This window comes from Apis florea, unplaced genomic scaffold, assembly GCF_048593485.1.
Source record: "Apis florea isolate Af1SG1 unplaced genomic scaffold, ASM4859348v1 contig_2153_pilon, whole genome shotgun sequence".
NCBI lineage: Eukaryota > Metazoa > Arthropoda > Insecta > Hymenoptera > Apidae > Apis > Apis florea.
The window spans coordinates 253,383-272,582 of record NW_028256536.1 but is presented as its reverse complement, the minus strand read 5'-3'; the positions used below and the strand labels follow the sequence as shown (position 1 = coordinate 272,582).

Below are 19,200 nucleotides of genomic sequence, written 5' to 3'. Positions count from 1 at the left end.
ATAATATGTTGGAACACCTTTGCCAGAATCGAAACGGTGAATTATATGAATTTTTCTTCTTTCTCGAAGGAGGAAAGATTCGCAAATTCGAGTAGATTTTCGATACTCGATGTGTCCTTTTATTATCGATTTTTAATTAATTATTCTGCGAGATCTGAATCTTTGTTCTATCGGGGAAAATTTTTGAAAATTTCTTCGAAGGAACAAGTGTCGTCGCGTATATTGACTTTTTTGTTTTTTTTTCGTCGCTGTTGCATTCAGCAATTTTAAAATCAGGAATTTTCACGTGTCGAGAAAAAGATTAACACGAAATTGCCCGATATGCAAAAGTCATGTATACGCATGTAAATATTCAACGTAAAATGCGTGTTAATTTGCTTAACTTGTTCGATAGACGAAATAAGTTTTCATTTCATTAGAGAGAAACGAACAACGAGCCTGGTCACGTCGATTACCGATATTAGAATCAAATTCCTCTCTTTTCTCGCACAATTGGCGGCGAGATTTTGTTTAATTTGGGCAGAATCAGATGGCACTAACAGGTGTTCGACGCGCGTGTAGATCCAAGAAGCAACCAAGAAAGACATGCACGAGAGCTCATTAAACCTGATTTACGTCTCTCGTCCGATCACGACTACCATAGCACACGAGCAAGGTAGGCGCGATTCCGCGATTGTTGCACCGTTGTTCCGATCATTTTTCAAATATTAGCCGAATGATATTAACCAAATGATCGAATATTCACAGAATGCAAATTTTCTATGCTTGAGCGTCACGTTCAAAGTTCCATCGAACTAATTAATGATTCGTTGCGGCAGAATTTTCCGTTAATATTCCGCACCGATGTATAAAACTTTTTGCCGAAAAGAAAAATAATTTTTTTTCCTTTTCTAAAATTGATCAATTTTTATATATATATATATATCCGATTATATTTCTTTTAAAGAAATTTAAATTTTCTCGAAAAAAGCTCCATTCTTCGAATGGAATCACACTCTTGGACAATGTCGCGATTCGATCAGCCATCGAGGATTCGTTCGAACAATTGAATTGAATGATTCAAAGCTGTCCAGATATTATTGGATCTCCATTTGCGAAAAAACGACTCCTCGAAATGTGGAACAGGATGTCGCGTAACACGGGAGATGTGTTAAAAGAGAGAGAAAGAATTGTTATTATTTCTTCAAAACGATTACTTCTGCGCGACATCCTGTACGTATTCGCACCCCAAACCTTTCTCTCGAGGTGGATCGTTACCCCTTTCGTGATCGAATAGCCAAGAAAATAGATTATGCATGCGCGTTTCGTTTCCTCCGGTGAAAGTCGTAAGTTTCGTCGGGCCACGAATCTGTGCCACCACAGTTCGACGTGTATTTCGTCGTTTCATTGGTTCTCGCTCGCTCGAGGCGGCTTACGAAAGTCCGACGATGCATGTTAAACTTCCCCCCACCCCGGTCCACATGCATGCGACACGCGACCCACACCAGAGAACACACTGTACACAGCACACCTAACATGACCGATCGGTCTGATCTGACAGATCGTTGCCTGTCCCCAGGAGGCATACTCCGTACTTTGGCCAACCGGACTACAGGCTCTACGAGTTGAACAAGAGGTTACAACAGCGTACAGAGGTGAGTCCATTTTTTTTCTTCTTCTTCTTTTCACTTATTCTAATTTATTCTAATCTACCTTGCAGCGATAGATTTTAAGACGATCATACGACGATCGATGTGTTGTAAAGTTTAATTTAATAACGCGAAACACAATTTTCTTTCTTTCTTTTTTTTTTTGTTTTAATTAACATATCCGCAGATTCGAGAGAAGAGAATAGCGAATAGGTGAAAAATCGTCAGGTGTTGGAAAGTGAGCGGGGAAAATATTCCATATTGTAAGCAGCGTTTCTCGGTTGCATGCTTATTTCGAGGTGCAAAGAGTACGCTCGCGTAAGCAAGTTCGTTAGTAGATAGGGTAACGGATTAGAGACAGATGACTAGGTATTAACGTACGGGAAAATATGTGCCGATGATTAATTGCTTTCCGTTTGTGCAACCTTGTTTCCGATCAGATTGAATTACGGGCAGAGTAGAGACGGCGTTCCCAACCTCGACCGTTGTTTCTTTCTTTTTTCTTTTAGAAGCTGACACAATGATAGATCTGTCTCGATTAGATCGATTCTCTTCTCGAATTTTATTTCTCGTGGCAAAAGATAAGAAGGAATTGCAAAGGCACAATTTTTATTTTCCAAATGTAGACTGTAAATGTAGTCAATTTAATTTTTAGAAAGTTTTTTTTCTCGCTCGGTCAAACTGGGTCACTATTCACTACTGCACTTCTGGCAATTAAACGATCTTTGGTAAAATCTAGATCAAAACTCGGCTCGATCGATATTATTATTCAACATTATTTTTCCTAATTACTTCATTGGACACTCTAATAATCCTGCTCGAATCATCTTTATCTCCTAGAGCTTAGAAGCTTGTTGTAACTGTAATCTTAAAGATAAATCAATTTCAAAGAGATTCGACGAGACGGTGAGCCGACCGATTTCCTGACAAGCGAAAGATGCGATTGGTTTCTCCAAAAATAAATTCTCAGAGAATACGTGAGATTCCTTGACAATATCTCCAAATTTCCGGATAAGCTCCGGATACTGGTCTGAATATTAATAATCCTTTTTCTTATTTATATTTAAAAAGGTTATCGATCAAGTAACAAAAGTCCCTAGAATGCAATTATATCGTTCCCACCTACTCTCATTGGATCAAGCTTTCAAGCTTAATGATTTGCATAAATTGTTTATGCAATTTGGAACAATTTTTAATATTACATTCGAGATCTTAATACAGTATTAAGAGTATTAATCCAGGATTCGAAGTGGCTAGCTATCCTATTCGATTTTCATGCATTATATAAAATTGTGTACCGTGGTGGGATGAACTTATCCTCCTTTCAGAGATTGCCGATAATAGTGATAAGATACAATCCTGGGGAACGGATTATCGAGTTGGCGTACATGTCTCGTTTTCTGGACTATCGAGTTTTCCGTCGATTTCAGACAGGCCGGATTAATAGATTCTTCTGCGGGGAGACAGAATCGCGGAATTTATTGAAGACGAATCCTCGATGACCTACGGGAAGCAGTTCGAGTAATCGATCGGTTTATTACGCGTCTTACGACCTGTTTGAAATACCGGTATAACGTGAAAACGTGTTGTTGCGAAACGCGACAAGAAAGAAGACGATATCTCACGATTGTTCATAACGCTATTATATATTTTATCGTTAAATAAAATATATAAAACGATTAATTGAGCGATTAAAGACCGCGTTAAATTTTCATTCGCGGGAAATTCAAGTATACGAAATATTAATAAAAAAGAAAAAGAAAGTTCTCTCGGTTCCTATATATATATATATATCACAATTTTGCAATTTCAAGATCCGTACGAAAATCGCTTGGAATCGATCAACAAGCCAACGCGAATTGGCGCATTTGTCGCGCCAACGAAGGGGCACGCGAATGTTTTCTCCTGCTCGCCTTTTTGCGGTGAACCTCCAGGAGCCCGTTTTTCTTTTGGGCCAACAGTGATCAATGCGCCATTAGGACAAAGCACCGTGAAAAAAAGGGCCAAGGAAGAGAGAGAGAGAGAGAGAGAAAGGGGGGCCGGGGTTAATGTGTCTTAATGAGCCTCTGATACTTGAGAGGCGCGTTCATTAATCTCCGGGAGGAGGACCAAATGGACAACCGGTATTCACTTCAGAGATCTCGATATTATCGGTCCGTCACGCCAGTTTACGTTTGTCGCGTGGCCATCGTCGGTATAAAAATCTGGCTGCAATTAACCCTTTCGCTAGATTGAGCTATCCTATCCTTTCCTTCTCTCTCTCTCTCTCTCTCTAATATATCGCAAGATTACCGCCTGATCGAAAATAAATCCTGTGCAACGACCTTGATCCGTAATATAAATGTAATAATAATTTAATAGGATATAAGAATAAAATATCTTTTGTTCCACCGCGAAGACGATCGGTGGGTAAATGATGATCGAGTCGAGCAAAGTCATTAATCACTCCGAGCCTCGATCGTTGTGTTATAGCTCGCCGCGCCATCGAGGCTACTCAAATGTTTATTTATCATTTATTAACTCTTATTATTATTTCGCACGACTCTGACCTGCATACGCTTTATTTTTTCTTTCTTTCTTTCTTCTTCTTTTTTTTTTTTTTTCCTTTTTATCTCCTTCTCTTTTTATCTCTTCTTCCCTCCACCGTTTTTCGCGAATCATCTGATCATAAACTTATCTATCCGAACAACGTGCAACGTTCGAACATTGTGAAAATCGTTCTATACACTTTCTGGCTGGAATTTTTCATCAAAGAGTATCGTATCGATATTTACCCCTTTATATTTAAGAAGGTTACCAACAAAAGTTCCTAGAACGTAATTATGTCGTACGTATATTTACTGGGACGGCGACTGTATGGCGGACTTACGAGTGCAAACGGCGAACAGGGTCTCTGGGACCGTTAATTCTTAACCCTCGAACCGATCGTTGGTCACTTCATCCGACTAGAGCAAACGACTTGGCGTGTCCCTCGTTCATAAATCATCTCTTCTCGCGTTATCGTCACATCTCGAGCGTTGTCAGCGTGCGTGTGCACCGCCTGTGTTCCTCCGCCGGCCGGCTTCCGTCAGGCCCGTGCGAACATGGCGCCCTTTTATTTTCTCGTTTACAACACAATCCGTCACTCGATCATTGTATCGGGCGTCCATTAATCCAATCTATTTGTCTCGACGATCCTGATTAGTGACAAGATTAGATTAACACCTTAACGGAATTGGCAAAATTGGAATCACACTTGTGGATCCAATTCCAAATTTTTTTTTTGTCGCTGCTTGTCGTGTGTTAAACCTATAAAAATTGTCAATCGGTAAATATCGATGTAATATAATTGATTTTCTATAGAACGAAACGATATTGTAAATTCAATTTCGAAAAAAAATCGAAATCGATCGATGAAAAAAAAATGTCAGTATTTGAACTTCAAGAGGCCGAGAAGAGAGACAGTCGAGTGTCTGTACGTCACTGTAAAGTTTGCCGTGGTTCCGCCTACATTGGGGTTGCGTTCGTGTCAAGGGGGTGTTAGGGGGTTGGTTGAGGTACGGTTGGTGCAAGAAGAAACGAGCTTGGTTGAGCTGAGGTGGAAAGGGTAAAGGACGTGGGACGAATTAAAATCAGGGGCCACGCTGACTCGGATATTTTATCCGTTTTGTTTCAATCCTGTTCATTTTACGTACGCCTGTTTTCCAGACAGAGATAGAATTATTCAAGTTTTTATTCTCGCGAAAATCACCGGTTTCGTAAGCTTTTTAAGATAAAAATGGGATATTTAAGTTTACGTATATATACACACACACACACTTTTGGAAGAAAATTCGCCTCGTTTATTAAGTATTATAAACGCGTTTTGACGTATCGCGTGCATTCACTATTAACTCTAATTCGAACATTAAGCTTATCATTGTATCGTGTTCCATCCGATAAGCTTCTCTCGAGTTTATGTTCTCTCGAGTTTATGTTCCACCGATCCGAAATAGGAGATTCTCAATCTCCTATTTGTCTAATATCTTCAATCATCCCCAATTTCATCGTTCGATGCATTTAGAAAATTGTCTCGACGTTATGGCGACGGAAATTTAAAGAAATTAATATCGTCGTGAATGAATTTTATACGTCGAGGTGAAACGCGTAAAACAGCAGAATCGAGTGGGTGTAAGCTTTGAGAGTTCGAGTACGAAGAGTTTAATTTAGAGGGATCTTATTTAGAGAGAGAGAGAGAGAGAGAAAGAATACCGTAACGAAATTAGTTCTGGATATGAAGAACTTAGTTTGCCTGAGTAATGTGAAAAAGTACGTTTATCTATGAACGAAGGCTTAAGAGTAAGAGGTAACCTGGATAAGACAGAGATATTAATCCTGTAATGGCACATTCAACTCTTTTATTACTCCAATAAGACACTCTCGTTTCCTACTCGTAACCACTGTGTATTGTAAAACCGTGGCAAATATGAAACTTGTATAACTTTCTCCCCAACATCTAATTACGTAGTCTAAAAATAGACGTACATCTTTGATGAATCTTTATTTTAAAAATATAAAATGCGCAGAAAACAAAAAAACCGATATCCGTTCGAAAGAATAAGCGTCTCATTGCGAAATTTAAATGTAAAAATTAACTGAATTTTCAAAGTTCAGAAAAATTTAAATTGAATTGCTATTCAATTATCCAAATCTGATTTTTTTTTTCTTTTTTCTTTTTTTTAATTATCGTCGAAACGTTTCAAATAGACGAGGAAGCAAGCAAGCACAGTCGCAATACCAATACCGAATTCCGCCTCTATCCGGTAGCGCGCCATATTATTCATTTATAATTACTCGTTTGCGCGTTTTGCATTCCCGGTTGCAAGGTAACCTTATTTCCAGTATCGCAAAATAAATTTCACCGCCCCTCGTGCCGTATTTCTAATTAGCGGCCGGCCCGAAAATTTCCACCAAATTCGGGGCCAAAATTGACGATCGCGAAATAATTCGCAAAAGCTGCTGAAACCCAAGGGGCAAAATCCAGGTTTAGGCGCCATTTTGCTTCCCTTTTCCTTCTTTTTTTTTTATCCTCGGCCAACTCATAGACGCGCTCTAATCTCAACGTGTAGAGAAATATTGCACGTGTTCCGCTTCACCGAGTCGGAACTGCTGCACGGCAGCGTTTCTTTCCGATCGAGCTTCGTCACGTTGCGCGATACGAAATATGCCCAAGTATATTTCTCCTCTTCGTTAGTGACGTCGAAGCTGCCGGATTTTTTTTTTTTTCTTTTTTAATTATTTTTATTTTCTTTGCGACGACCGAATATACATTTTCTTTTTTTATACAACGAAAGCTTCATATTTCGTCATTAATCCATTATCCCGAAGAGAATGTAGAGAATCAATTTTTCTTTTCTTTTTTTTTTTTTTTTTTGTACGAGTATCAAGGGAACGCGATCGATTCGCAATCGTGAAATGAAGATAAGAAATTTTTTGGCAACGAATATTGGATTCGACGAGACGAGAGTTGTAGAAGAATCCATTATTGCACTTCTTCTTCTTCTTCTTCTTCTTCTTTTTTTTTTTTTTTTTTTCCCATTTAACTTCATTTTATTTTGAATTCTTGCACGTGAAGTCACTGTTTCGAAATATACGTGAAAAGATATTTAGTCATTCGATGACTAAACACGATATTTGTATCCAACCGGTGATGCGAAAGAATAATTTTTTTGTTTGATCCTCTGAGCGATTATGTTATACACATGTATATATATATGTGTATGTATTTAATGATCAAAGTGCATTGCACTACGGGAATGCACTACGCATTATGAAAATTTGTATCTATTTTATTCAATGTACATATCACGCGTAATATGATGATAAAGATGAAAGCTTAATGCAATAATGTTTGAATATATAATAATAATAATAATAATAATAATAATAATAATAATAATAACAATAATAATTTAATAACAGCGACAAAAAATTCGTGCTATTATGGAATACTGCAGCCTCAGTGACGAACTGTAATGCTCAAAGGATTAAATCCAGTTTGTTTCAAAACTAATGTTTCAGTTTTCAAACTGGATTTTCTTGAAAACGAAGCCAACGAACGAACGAAATTTTATTCTCTCTCTTTCGACTTGTTTTTCTAAATTTATCCATTTAGTTGCATTCCTATATTACTTTTGTTGAATTAGATCGAAAGAATCGCGTCATTACATTTAATATAATAATCATATCAACATAATATTCGTTCGTGGAATTTTCGAATTTCGAGTTCGGTGGTTCGCGAAACATTTATTTTTGATTTTTTCATTCTTACAAAAATTCAAAATTCCATATCGTCGATTTGTTTGTTTTAATTTTTAAACAAAAAAAAAAAAATCGAAATTCCACGTTATTATTATTTCGTATATATATATTTTTTTTTTCATCACGAAAGTCGAAATTCCGCATCATTGATATTTATCGATTTCTTTGAACAATAAACGTGCAAAACTCCGCATCATCAATATTTTTTACCAATTATTTCATTTCAAAAACGCAAATATTTTTGTCAAAATAAAATAATAAAAAAAAAAAAAAAGTTAAAGTTAACTTTGCTATTGAAAAAAAAAAAAAAAAAAAAAAAAACTTTAAAATCACTAATCGTCTATTATAGCATCGATGAAAAAAATATGATGAAAAACGAAGATCATAATCATATATTTCATCTATCTATCTCGCTCGGGAAACTCGGGAAGGAAAACATCATCGATCGAAAGGAAAAGATTTCCAACCGTGCTCGAAGCGACCGGAAGTTACACGTGCTTTCCCCATACTTCTCCATACTTTCTCGTCGTTACCTCTTCCATCCAGGACCAACGTTCCATTATTGTTAAAACGTTAATCTCAATCTTAATTGCCCCCCAAATTTCCTTTCTCTCCTCTCTCTCTCTCTCTTTCGAATTTGTATCGAAAAACATTTGGAACGCTTCCTTGGCTATTTATTTTCCTCGATGATACGCGTAAAAAAAAAAAAAAGTTTTAATCACCGGTAAAAGCATCGGTTATTTGGAAATTTTTAATAGAAAATTGCGCGTGCGTGTTGAGGAAGAACTTTTGAACTTTTTCCATTGTACCGAATGCCGAAGGAAATGAAACAAAATTCAATAAACGCCTGGTCCGGTGAACGAATAGCGAATTGAAACTGTAATTAAATAGAATCCCTTCCCCTCCCTTCCTCTCTCCTCCCCCCTCCTCCTCCTCCTCCTCCTCCCTCTGCGCTCTGCGTGTATTTTTTTTTTTTTTTTTTTTTTTTTTGAAAATCCATATGCTACTCCTAGAGCGTCGATTGATTGTTTAATTGTCTGCGGACAAAATTTATTTGCTCGATTTGCAACGATAGATTATGCACTCGTGTTCATAACGCGCGACAGTTGTTCATGCCTGGCCTGGCAATTACTTTGACCGTAATTGTACCTTTTTTTTTTTTTTTTTTTTTGTTTCTTTTTTTTTTTCAACGGTCTTGCGTCGATCATATTTGTACCCGTACGATTTATAAATACTGAGTCAGAAATTTTTGTGGAAATCGTCTTACATATCAAGGGAATATAATAGCAATTGTTTTACTTTACTAAGTTCTAAGGATTCAATTACATTGCTCAATTGCACATTATATTTTCGACAATCCTGCGCGAATATCCTGATCCCAACACGTTGAACAGTGTTGTACTAACTATATAAATATTACATATTAGCGCCTCGATTTACTTATCCAGAAGATACATACATCTTCTCCAATTTATTTTGATTGGCGACAACCAAGACCAAATTTTAGGGCGATCATCCTATCAATTTCCAATTTCAATTTCCGAATATGAAATTTCATACGTAACCTAATATTATTGCCACTGTTCGGGAAATTAATGAAAAAATTTTGATACGCGATAATATTCGCAAAGATTTACAAAAAAAAAAAAAAAAAAAAAAAAGAAAGAGAAGTTACGAAGATGAATGCGACAGAGGGATCGGAAGAAACACATTTTTTTTTTTGGGGGGATATAAATAATCGAAGATTGTAATCGAATCGGGTATAATGGCAGAAATACTCGAATTTGCAATTTTCGTGACTTATCGCCCTGATCCGGCACATCTATTTCCATATCGGTGCATTTTGACGAATACGAGACACACGATCTGACATGGGATACGACGGTTTTTCATCGGTGACGGATGACGTCTACATTTACCTTCCCCGTGTTTCGTACGCGGAAGTCGTCCCACTTCCCCATATTTTTTTGCCAAAATAATCGTATTCGGTTGGTTGGTTGGGGGTCATCGATCCCTCAAGACATCCTTCTTGAGAAAGAAAAATTATTTTTTTCTCTCTTTCTCTCTCTTTCTCCCCAAGAAATTCTTACCTCGTTCAAACGGCCTTTAATGAATAGTGTACGGTATCCGTTGCGTTTTTCCTCGATCCAAACGTTAAACGTCAACATGTTATCTGTCCGAGATTAAAGGGTGAAATATGTTTGTTTGAAAAAAAATTTTGAAAATTTATAATACGTTCCATTTCTCTCAAATTTATATTACAAACTCTTTTCCAAATTCTACTCTAAAAACAATACTCCAATACGAAAATTGCGATAATCCAATTATCCACCAAACTAATCGATTGTTCGAAAATAAAAAAATTCCACGACCGAGAAAAGGAGAGTTTAGTTTAATCACGAGAAGAGATACACATCCAACGACATACGGTACACCTTCATATCCATCCTTTTAAGATACCGCGAGAAACGTATCTGCAAACGATTCCCGTGTATAATATTTTTCTTCTCGTCTTCCAATTTTCCTTTCCAACGCAAAAAAGAAACAGAGTGAGAGAGAGAGAGAGAGAGAGAAATAAATAAATACGCGTTGTAATATCGAGGAAAAAGCGAGGACGAAATTTTTAATAACGTCCAAGTCGTGGCTCGAAAATTTCTAATTTGAAAAACAAGCTCGGCCGCGAGCGCATTCGTACCGGCGACTAAACATCACGGGCGCCTGTATTCATCGCGAAAATCTATATTGCACGGGGCTGCAATTTTTCTACCTTTGCCGCGCCCGCGCGCTCGTATTCGTTCCCCGACGTCGCATCGAAACAATCGAAATCGTGTAAATCCCCGATAATAAAGCGCTGATGAGAAATTTCACGCTCGTGGACCCATTTTGCAAAATCCACCCCCCCATCCCCCATCCCCGCCTCCTCCCCACCTCGATTCGAACTTCCTGTCGGGCTTCGAAATTGGAGACGTTGTGTGCGTTGGAAAATTTTTTTGTAGGGGAAAAAAAAAAAAAAAAAAAAACGTTCGAACGACGAGAAATTTCTTAGATTTTTTTACACTTTTTACGCGACCGGGAAATCTTTTTCGTAAAAATTTGTGTAGTTATGGGTATTTTTCTTTTTTCTCGCGTTGAGTTATGCGACAATTTTGTGATTTTCGAGGGTACTTTATTGAAATATTGCGAGAGATACTTCTCGGGAAGGAACTATCGATCATGATAACGGGGTGGGGTGGGTGGGTGCATACGACGAATGAAAATCATTAAAGGCGCGGAAAAGTGTTGGAGAAGTTGGTAGAATGTTTGAAATATAGATGAGATATTAGTCCGGTTGCGCATGAATTTTGTCGATTTTCCATCTATAGATCCTTCCTTTTAACGATTAAACGTTAAATAATATTTGCCTCGATTTAAAATTCAAATTCAGCCGGATAGCTTAAGTAGTGTTTTATCATTTTATTATATAGAAAAAAATAAATTGTACGTTATAATGAATACGTAGTATTCAACGTGGAATTCGAGTGCTTTTCTCTCTCGAATTAATTAAAACGAAAAATTGCGTAAAAATTAGGAGTGCCTTCGAAATATAGAATAGTTTAGTTAAATTAAAAGAACCAACCATCTATCATCACCGTGAAAAATTTAAATTAACGACAATTATAAATTTTGTTTTACTCACTGTTTTTTTAAAGGACACGAATGCATTGAATTTGAATCCAATGCTTTGAACACTATATATTTCCAACGATAGTTTTATTTAAGAATTATTTTAATCCCGAAAAATGAAAAATGAACATTTCCTTTTTCAGAAAAATCATTAGGATCGATCGATGGATCGAAAGATATTTCAAATACTTTTTTGAAACCGAATCGTAAAATTTCTTTGAAACTATGATCGTCATAGGATATTTTCTAAAAAAAAATATATATATATATATATTCGCCTGGATCATCGAGAAATTATTTTTTTTTAAAAACAATTAGCGCGAATCTTTGAAACACTTTGCTGTGAAAATTTTTCAAAAAAATTTCTTTGTCGAGTCTTTGAAAAACCGGCGAATGTCGGGAATTTTTTTTTTTTTTTTTTTTTAAATAATTGGCCACGATTTTCATGACCAATCTCGATGAATTTTTATAAAAATTCCTCCGCTTCATCTTGTCGAAACGAGCTGCGAAAGTCGTTGCGAAATTGTTTCTTTTCTTTTCTTTCTTTCTTTCTTTTTTTTTTTTTTTTTTTAAATTTCCCCCGTCAAACAGAAAGAAAATAGCGAGGGAATAATTGAAATATTAATTCTAGTCGATAAAGTTTCCAGAAAATGGAAAGCTTATGGAGACTTCATTCATCCGTGAATCCGTTTCGTTATTTATTTTCGCCGACTAATTGGTGTTCACGAATCGAATACACGCACGCTTGTTCAAATTTTTTTTTCCCCCCCTCCTCCCCCTCCCCCCTTTTTTTTCGCTAAAAAATCATGCGTGACATTCGATAACATTTCGAACTCACGGTTCATCGGGGCGAATGAACGATGAACGAAATGAAAGCTCGCTTTGGAATAGTAAAAGATCAATCGACATAGAATATATACGATATACGATATAGTGATATCGTTGTTGTTTCGAGGAGAGCAAGGAGAGAAAAAAAAAAAGAAAAGAAAAGAAAAGAAAGGGAATTATATTTATCCTTCTGCTCCATCCAAATTCGATGAATTTCGAATATTCTCACTCTCGCGAAAAACAACGAAATGGAATTGGAAAAAGAAGAAAGATTAATAATTATTCCAGTTGTTCTCCCTTGGTTCTTCCTTTGAACGAATGGCCGTTTCCTTTTCTTCCTCTTCTTTTTTTTCCCCTCCCCCTTCTCTTCGAGATCGCGTCAGGTACGCGTAAGTAAAGGATGATCCTGATGTTTACGTGAAACTTTTCCCAGTATGGTGGAGGGGGGAGAAGAAAGAAAGAGGGTGGAATAAGGCAACGGGGGTGGGGGTCAGGCTTGTAAAATGCTTTGCAAATTTCTTCCTCCTTTCGGGGGTTGGGTCGAAAATTACTTGGCATATATTACGTTGTTCGTGAAAGATGTATCGCGAGAAATTAGACGGAATCGGGACATTTATCGGGAAATGATCGATCCGGCTTTTATCGATGCAAGAATTTCACGCGGTGTTCACGCGTGTGGTGTTGCTCCATTAGATAATTGGACTTTTGAGATTTTATCGTTATTATCGCACAGGATTCGACATTAAACTTTCGACATCGATCAATCGGTTTAATTATTCTGCCCCGCGTAAAAAGAAATGTATAAAGTTGTTTTGCAATACTTCCATGATGACCTTGTCCACGATCGACGGAACGATCATGTAGAAACGATCTTTTTCGTTCGTGATTAAAGCGTTATATTCGCTTTTTCGCTGATAACACTCGCGACAATTTCGAAAATAACGTACAAGGAATGTTTAATTAGAGAGAAAAATTCAAGCGTATCGAGTAAAAATTAAACGCAACGTTGGAACAACGTTCTCTCTTTCCCCGAGAAAATACAGAATTTAAGAAGAATTTCTTATTAACTCTCCTTTTAGGGTGGCGAGGAGGAAATAGATGGCCAAACTTCGGTGCCGTATTATATTTTTCCTAAGATTGAAAAAGAGCCGCATAAATATAAATTTAAAAACTCCCTTCCCCTTTTTTCAAAGAGTGAGAGTACGTTTACATCGCACGACACTTTTTCATCCTTGGAAATATTAAGCTATCAAAGTTTGACCACCGATTTCCTTCCCCATTGTAAAAAAATAATGCTTCCGGGATATAATTTCAAACAAAAAAACCCCATTCCTCCCTTCGCCGTTCCACGAACGCCATGTTTCCTCGTGTTTCCAAAATAGCTTCTTGCGCGGGCGCGAAAAAATTCAAAAAAAAAAAAAAAAAAAAAATTCAAAAAAAAAAGCGATCGCAAAATTCGTTCCCCACATTATTTCCTACAAAGACAAAACTCGCAACCGCGGAATATCCATCCGGATGGTTCCATCCCCGGCGAATCGGTTCGCGAAAATAACGCGGGGGTGAAATTCTCATGCAATTATTCATCAACGCGTTTCGCTCGGTGTCCCGTGCGCGCAGCAACGTTCGTTCCATCGAGAGAAAGAGAAAGAGAAAGAGAGAGGAAGGGGGGGGGGGCGAGGGCAAATAGAAGAAGAAAAAAAAAAGAAAAGAAACAAAACAAAAAGAGAAAGGAATATCGCAAAGGAAAGAAATATATTCTTCTCTCATCGATCAGCCGAGTACGAAAGCGAAGAGGCGAGAGCGGAAAGAAGAAGAGAGGAAGAAGCGAGGAGAAGGTAGAGAAGAAAACTCGTCGAAGAGACGCGAGACGAGGAGCATAATACGCGGAGGGAAGAAGGTTGAGAACCTCTATGGGAGCCTGGGTAATAAAATGAGGGCCCCTGCTCTCCCCCGGGGGTGGGGCCCCCTCGATAACCCATATTGTACCCCCCATCCCCTGCCTCTCCCTCCCAGCCTCGCCCCTCTCGCCGCCGCCCCGGGCCGTATATACTCCGATCGGCCGGAACAGTTTTGTCCCGGCCCGACTGCCCAGAGAGAAATCTCCCTCCCTCTATCCCCCGCCTACTCCCTACCTTGAAATTTATGAAAAATGGTGGCCATATTAAACGTAATTTTCCCGAATTTTCCATATACCTATCGATACCGCCCCCCAACGTTTTCACCTTCGAAACGATTTTCGTAAGAATATCGTGAGGTGGAGCGCGCCGACAATACTTTCTCGCCGGCGTATATACACGATCATATACCACCCCTAGTCTCCCCACACCCCCCTAACAACAGTAGGGTGGTACAGTCCGGGTGAAAAGCCAACGGCAACCCCGCCGCGGTACAGGCTGCACAAAGAGCGACGCCCTGTGCCAGGGCGAAAAATGGAAGGGAAAAAAAATGCAGCCGGGGAGAGAGAGAGAGAGAGAGTGAGAGAGAGAAAGGGGGAGAGAGGGAGACGGAGGGAGAGAAAAGGGAGAGGGGGAGGGAGAAGGGTGGAGAAGAGGCAGAAATTATTGGCGGTGAATCGTTTCTAGGACGAGGATCGGGAACGTTTCGGATAATACAAGGTGTGGGCTTCTATTTTTCGTCTTATTTTCTCCCTCCCGTTTCCTTCTCTTCTCTTTCTTCTCTTCTTTCTTATCTTTTTTTTTTGTTTTTTTGTTTTTTTTATCTTTACCTCCTTCTTTCTTATATTATTTTCGTTATCTCGATCTTGATTAGTTCTCGGTCGGGATATTTTTTCGAGATATGAAGAAGAGAGAGAGAGAGAGAGAGCGAGATAGATAAATTTGTATTTTTTTGCATTTGTATTGAGATATTCTACGTGAAAAATAATATAGATTTTTATTTATATCTATACGTTTTCTTCGCGATCCTTTCCTTCGATCGGAAAAATCGATAAAATTATAATCCTCCCGAATAATAATTCCTGCAAAGGAATTTAATATAATTAATTTGGAAGTATTTATATATTTCGTTTCGCGAATGACAGGTTTGTAATAAATATAACGATAGACGGGTGACGGCTTTGGAATTATCCAGGATTTTCTTTTGGTTTTCTCATAGAATTCTTATACGAGGGAGAGGAGAGACGATCCACCTTTTGGTAAAAGGTGTCGTCTCCTTCCATTTCTTTTCCTCTTCGTTCTCTTTTTATAACTTTCCCCCCCCCCTTCCTCTCTCCTCCTTTCATTCCCACCTCGATAATTCCGAATTTCTTTGAAAGTTTGCCGATCTCTAAAAAGAGATACGGTATAAATATCGAAACGCACGTTTCGACTTTTTTTTTTTTTTTTTTTTTTTTTTTTTTTTTTATATAAAGTTTCACATATGTAAAAACGGTCGTCCTCTACTTGTTACTAACGATACGTTATTTTCGTCGGACTGACTAATATGCGAGTTTCGAAGCGAACAAACCGTATGCCGCTATCGATCAGTCTTTACATAGATTTCAACGAGACTTGAGACGAGTTACAATCGTTTAATATTTTTTATTTTTCTTTTTTTTTTTTTTTTTTTTTCCAAGTTCTCGTTAGATCGATGCGCGTTGTGGAATAAAATTATGGAAATAAAAATTGTAACGCGCGCGCGTTGATTTCTTTGAAAAGATTTTTTTTTTTTTTTCTTCAATCGAAGCAAGCGATAAATTTTCGAATCGAATAAGAAAATTTCTTGAAAAATTGTAATTTGTCTAAACTCGGAAAATAGAAAATTTATATATCGAAACGATATTTTCTTGTATGTAAAAAACTTTGAAATATCTTCATTATCCAAATATTTCCGTTCCAATTCTTCTTAAATATATCTTCTATATCTCATATATTATTCTACTTTTTTTTTTTTTTTAATTTCACGTCGATATCCGAAAATAGTATTTTCTTCTCGGATTCATAATACCGGAATCGAGATAAAATTTACAATTCCTTATCTCAAATATAGATTCACCGTTATTATTTCCTATTCATTTATTCTTCGATTTATATAATTTTTCCAATATAAAATTACCCTTCGATCGAGGATCGAAACTTTACATGGAAAATTTAAACCGCCAAATACAAGGATCGATATCCAGGATATCATCCTTCTCCTCTCGAGATTCCAAACTCGAAATTCTTCAACAAATTTTCCAAAATCGGCGACCGATCCGTCCAACATTTTTCATCCATTCGATCCTCAACTTTGCAAAATTATCGAAATCGGGTGTCGAACGACGTCCACAATTTTATCTATCAAACATAAACCTTCGACACACACACATATATATATATATATATATATATATATATACACATATATATATTATTCCGATAGAAACCAATTCCAATGGAACAAAGATCGAGCGAGTGAAATTAATCCATCAAATTCAAACTCAGGGGAAACTTCATTTCATTTGTTCATTATTTAAATATAAAAGTAATATTATATCTACGCGTCATCGAGATATAAACAGAAAGAGAGAGAGAGAGAGAGAGAGAGAGAGAGAGAGAGAGAGAGAGAGAGAGAGAGAGAGAGAGAGAAGCACTCTCGCGATTTCACGTTCACGTGAAATGGCGAGTGACGAATATATTTCGACGAGCGAAATATAAATGCTGGAGGACGTAAACGAACGAAGTTGAAGAAAAAAGAGAGAGAGAGAGAGAGAGAGAGAGAACAATTACACAAAAAGATCTAACTTAATTTCTATTTTATCCGAATTTTCGGGTCGCCCGGGTTCGTTCCTCTGTCGACACGGTTATTGCGATGCAACGACGTCCCGGATTTTCGCGTTTTTTTCCTCCTGCTTCCCTTTTCCACCTCCCTTCCTCCCCCCCCTCCCTCCCTTCTCCCTCCCTCCAGCTCTTTTTCTCTCTTTCACGCCGAGCCAGGATTACTTCGGGCTGGACAAATTGAATTTAACTCCGGCTAATACGCCGGCCAAAAGAGCGCGTATTACGCTGCTTTGTCCCGGCACATCGTGGAAATCAGCGATGATTTGTGTGTCTCCGGCGCCGCGACGCATTTTCCTACTTTTTCATTCGTCGACAGAGGATCGAGATTGAATTTCTTGCCCGTTGTCGCGCTTTTCTCCCTGGTCCGCCATTTTTTGCCCGTTGTCGGGGCCGAACCACGGGGCCAACACCATACGGGTGTGTCGAGAATTCAAAACCTTTAACCGAAAAAAAAAAAAAAAAAATTTCTCTCTCTCGAGAAATTATGCGCTTTCGATATCGTTTCGATTCTTTTGCGCGAGTGAATTTTAATTTTTTCCCATTTTTCTATATATATAATATATATATATACATATTCCAAGACGCAGACGCTCGCAATTATTGCGATATTAAATTTCGTTTCTCGAACGTTGTTCGCTCGAGAAGAAACGAAGTTGCACGGGTTTTATAATATCGGCGACGCGATAACTGAAACGAGCACACCGCTATCGAGGTGACGAGGAAGCCCTCTTGTATCGTTGCAAGGGACAACAATCGATACAAAATTTCTTTCAATTCGACTGATCCGACTGAAAAAAAAAAAAAAAAAGAAGAATTCGATATTCGAATTTTCGGATAATTAAACGAAAATTACCCGCCGCGAGGAGAAATTTACGACCAACTCTTTTTCTCTATCCGAAATTTCCTCTCGGACGACGTGCAAATCGAAAATCATCTTGTATATCGATTAGAAGATTTATAGGCGCGGGAAAACATGGAATTACGTTGAAAAAGCGGGAATTTCGATTCGATGGGGAAAGCAAGAGTTGATCAGGCGCAGAAATTTGCATCTCGTATCAAAATCGTATCGTTTCGAAGCGAAATGTTTAATGTATTTTCTTGTGTCCTTCTTGTACGCGCGTGTGTGTATGAGAGGGAGAGAGAAAGAGAGAGAGAAGTTTAACTCCCCTTTCGAAGTTTCGGATCGGTCAAGTTTTCACAAATTCCTTGTGGTCGTTTGTGGCTCACCGATACCAAAAGATTCGAGAATTCGAAACTTACCACGAATGTTTTACTTACGTTGTTCTTTACCGGTTGTTGTTTTTGGTGATTTGCGCGGGCAAAGAGTTCGCGTTACGTATCGATCTAACTTCTATGTAGAGTATGCTCCCGAGGTACGCTACTTTGATTAAAAGTTTCGAAAGTTTAAAATGTTGCCAAGTCGTGAGCCTGTTCTTTCTTTCTCCCCCTTTTTTCTCCCCCGTTTTACAACGAAATATCTACGGCATTTCAAAAAAACGATACGCGTTTACGTGTGAGAATTGTCGGAAGTTGCTCTCATATCCGATTTTTCTTATTTTTCGCGCGAAAATATTGATCTCTAAATTTTCGAAAATTTTCGTACCAAAACTAAATTGTGCAATTCTCGAAACACGAATGAATTGGAATGAAAAGCACAACTGGATTCGGAAAAATATATAAAATAATAATAATCGATTTATCGTAGGCATTTTTCTAGAAACGCAACCGATCTTTCGAGAATCTGGAAAGAGGGGTAACACACGCTCTTTCTCGAGATTATTACTTAACGTTTGGCATACGGTATTTCGTTCTCAGCGGGTTCCTTCCTCCCGTTTCGATCGGTGTCGATCCTTCGTCTATTTTCGATCGACTCGACATTCCTCCCCGATTTCAGGCTCGCTATGGAGCTTCGCGCTTGCCAGAAATATCAATTTGCGCGAGAGAGTGGCAACAGTTTGCTTGATTTGGCACGGCACCGCTTCTACTAGTTCCGAAATAAATCTCCCCATCTCGCACGTGGACCTCCCTGAAAACCGATTGTCCGC

At 38.1% G+C, this 19,200-nt stretch overlaps 1 protein-coding gene across 7 annotated transcripts in view; it reads left to right on the top strand.

The window, feature by feature from the left end:
- The window catches only part of LOC100864146 (uncharacterized), a 73,648-nt gene that overhangs the window by 46,918 nt on the left and 7,530 nt on the right, over positions 1–19,200 (top strand). For 5 of the 7 annotated variants that reach the window (XM_086915578.1, XM_086915561.1, XM_086915556.1 and 2 more), the window contains one exon: positions 1,541–1,634. In XM_086915578.1, coding sequence (XP_086771704.1) covers positions 1,541–1,634 — 94 coding nt within the window. The remainder of the gene's footprint in view (positions 1–1,540; positions 1,635–19,200) is intronic. The other 2 variants (XM_086915569.1, XM_086915551.1) reach the window with 1 other exon arrangement.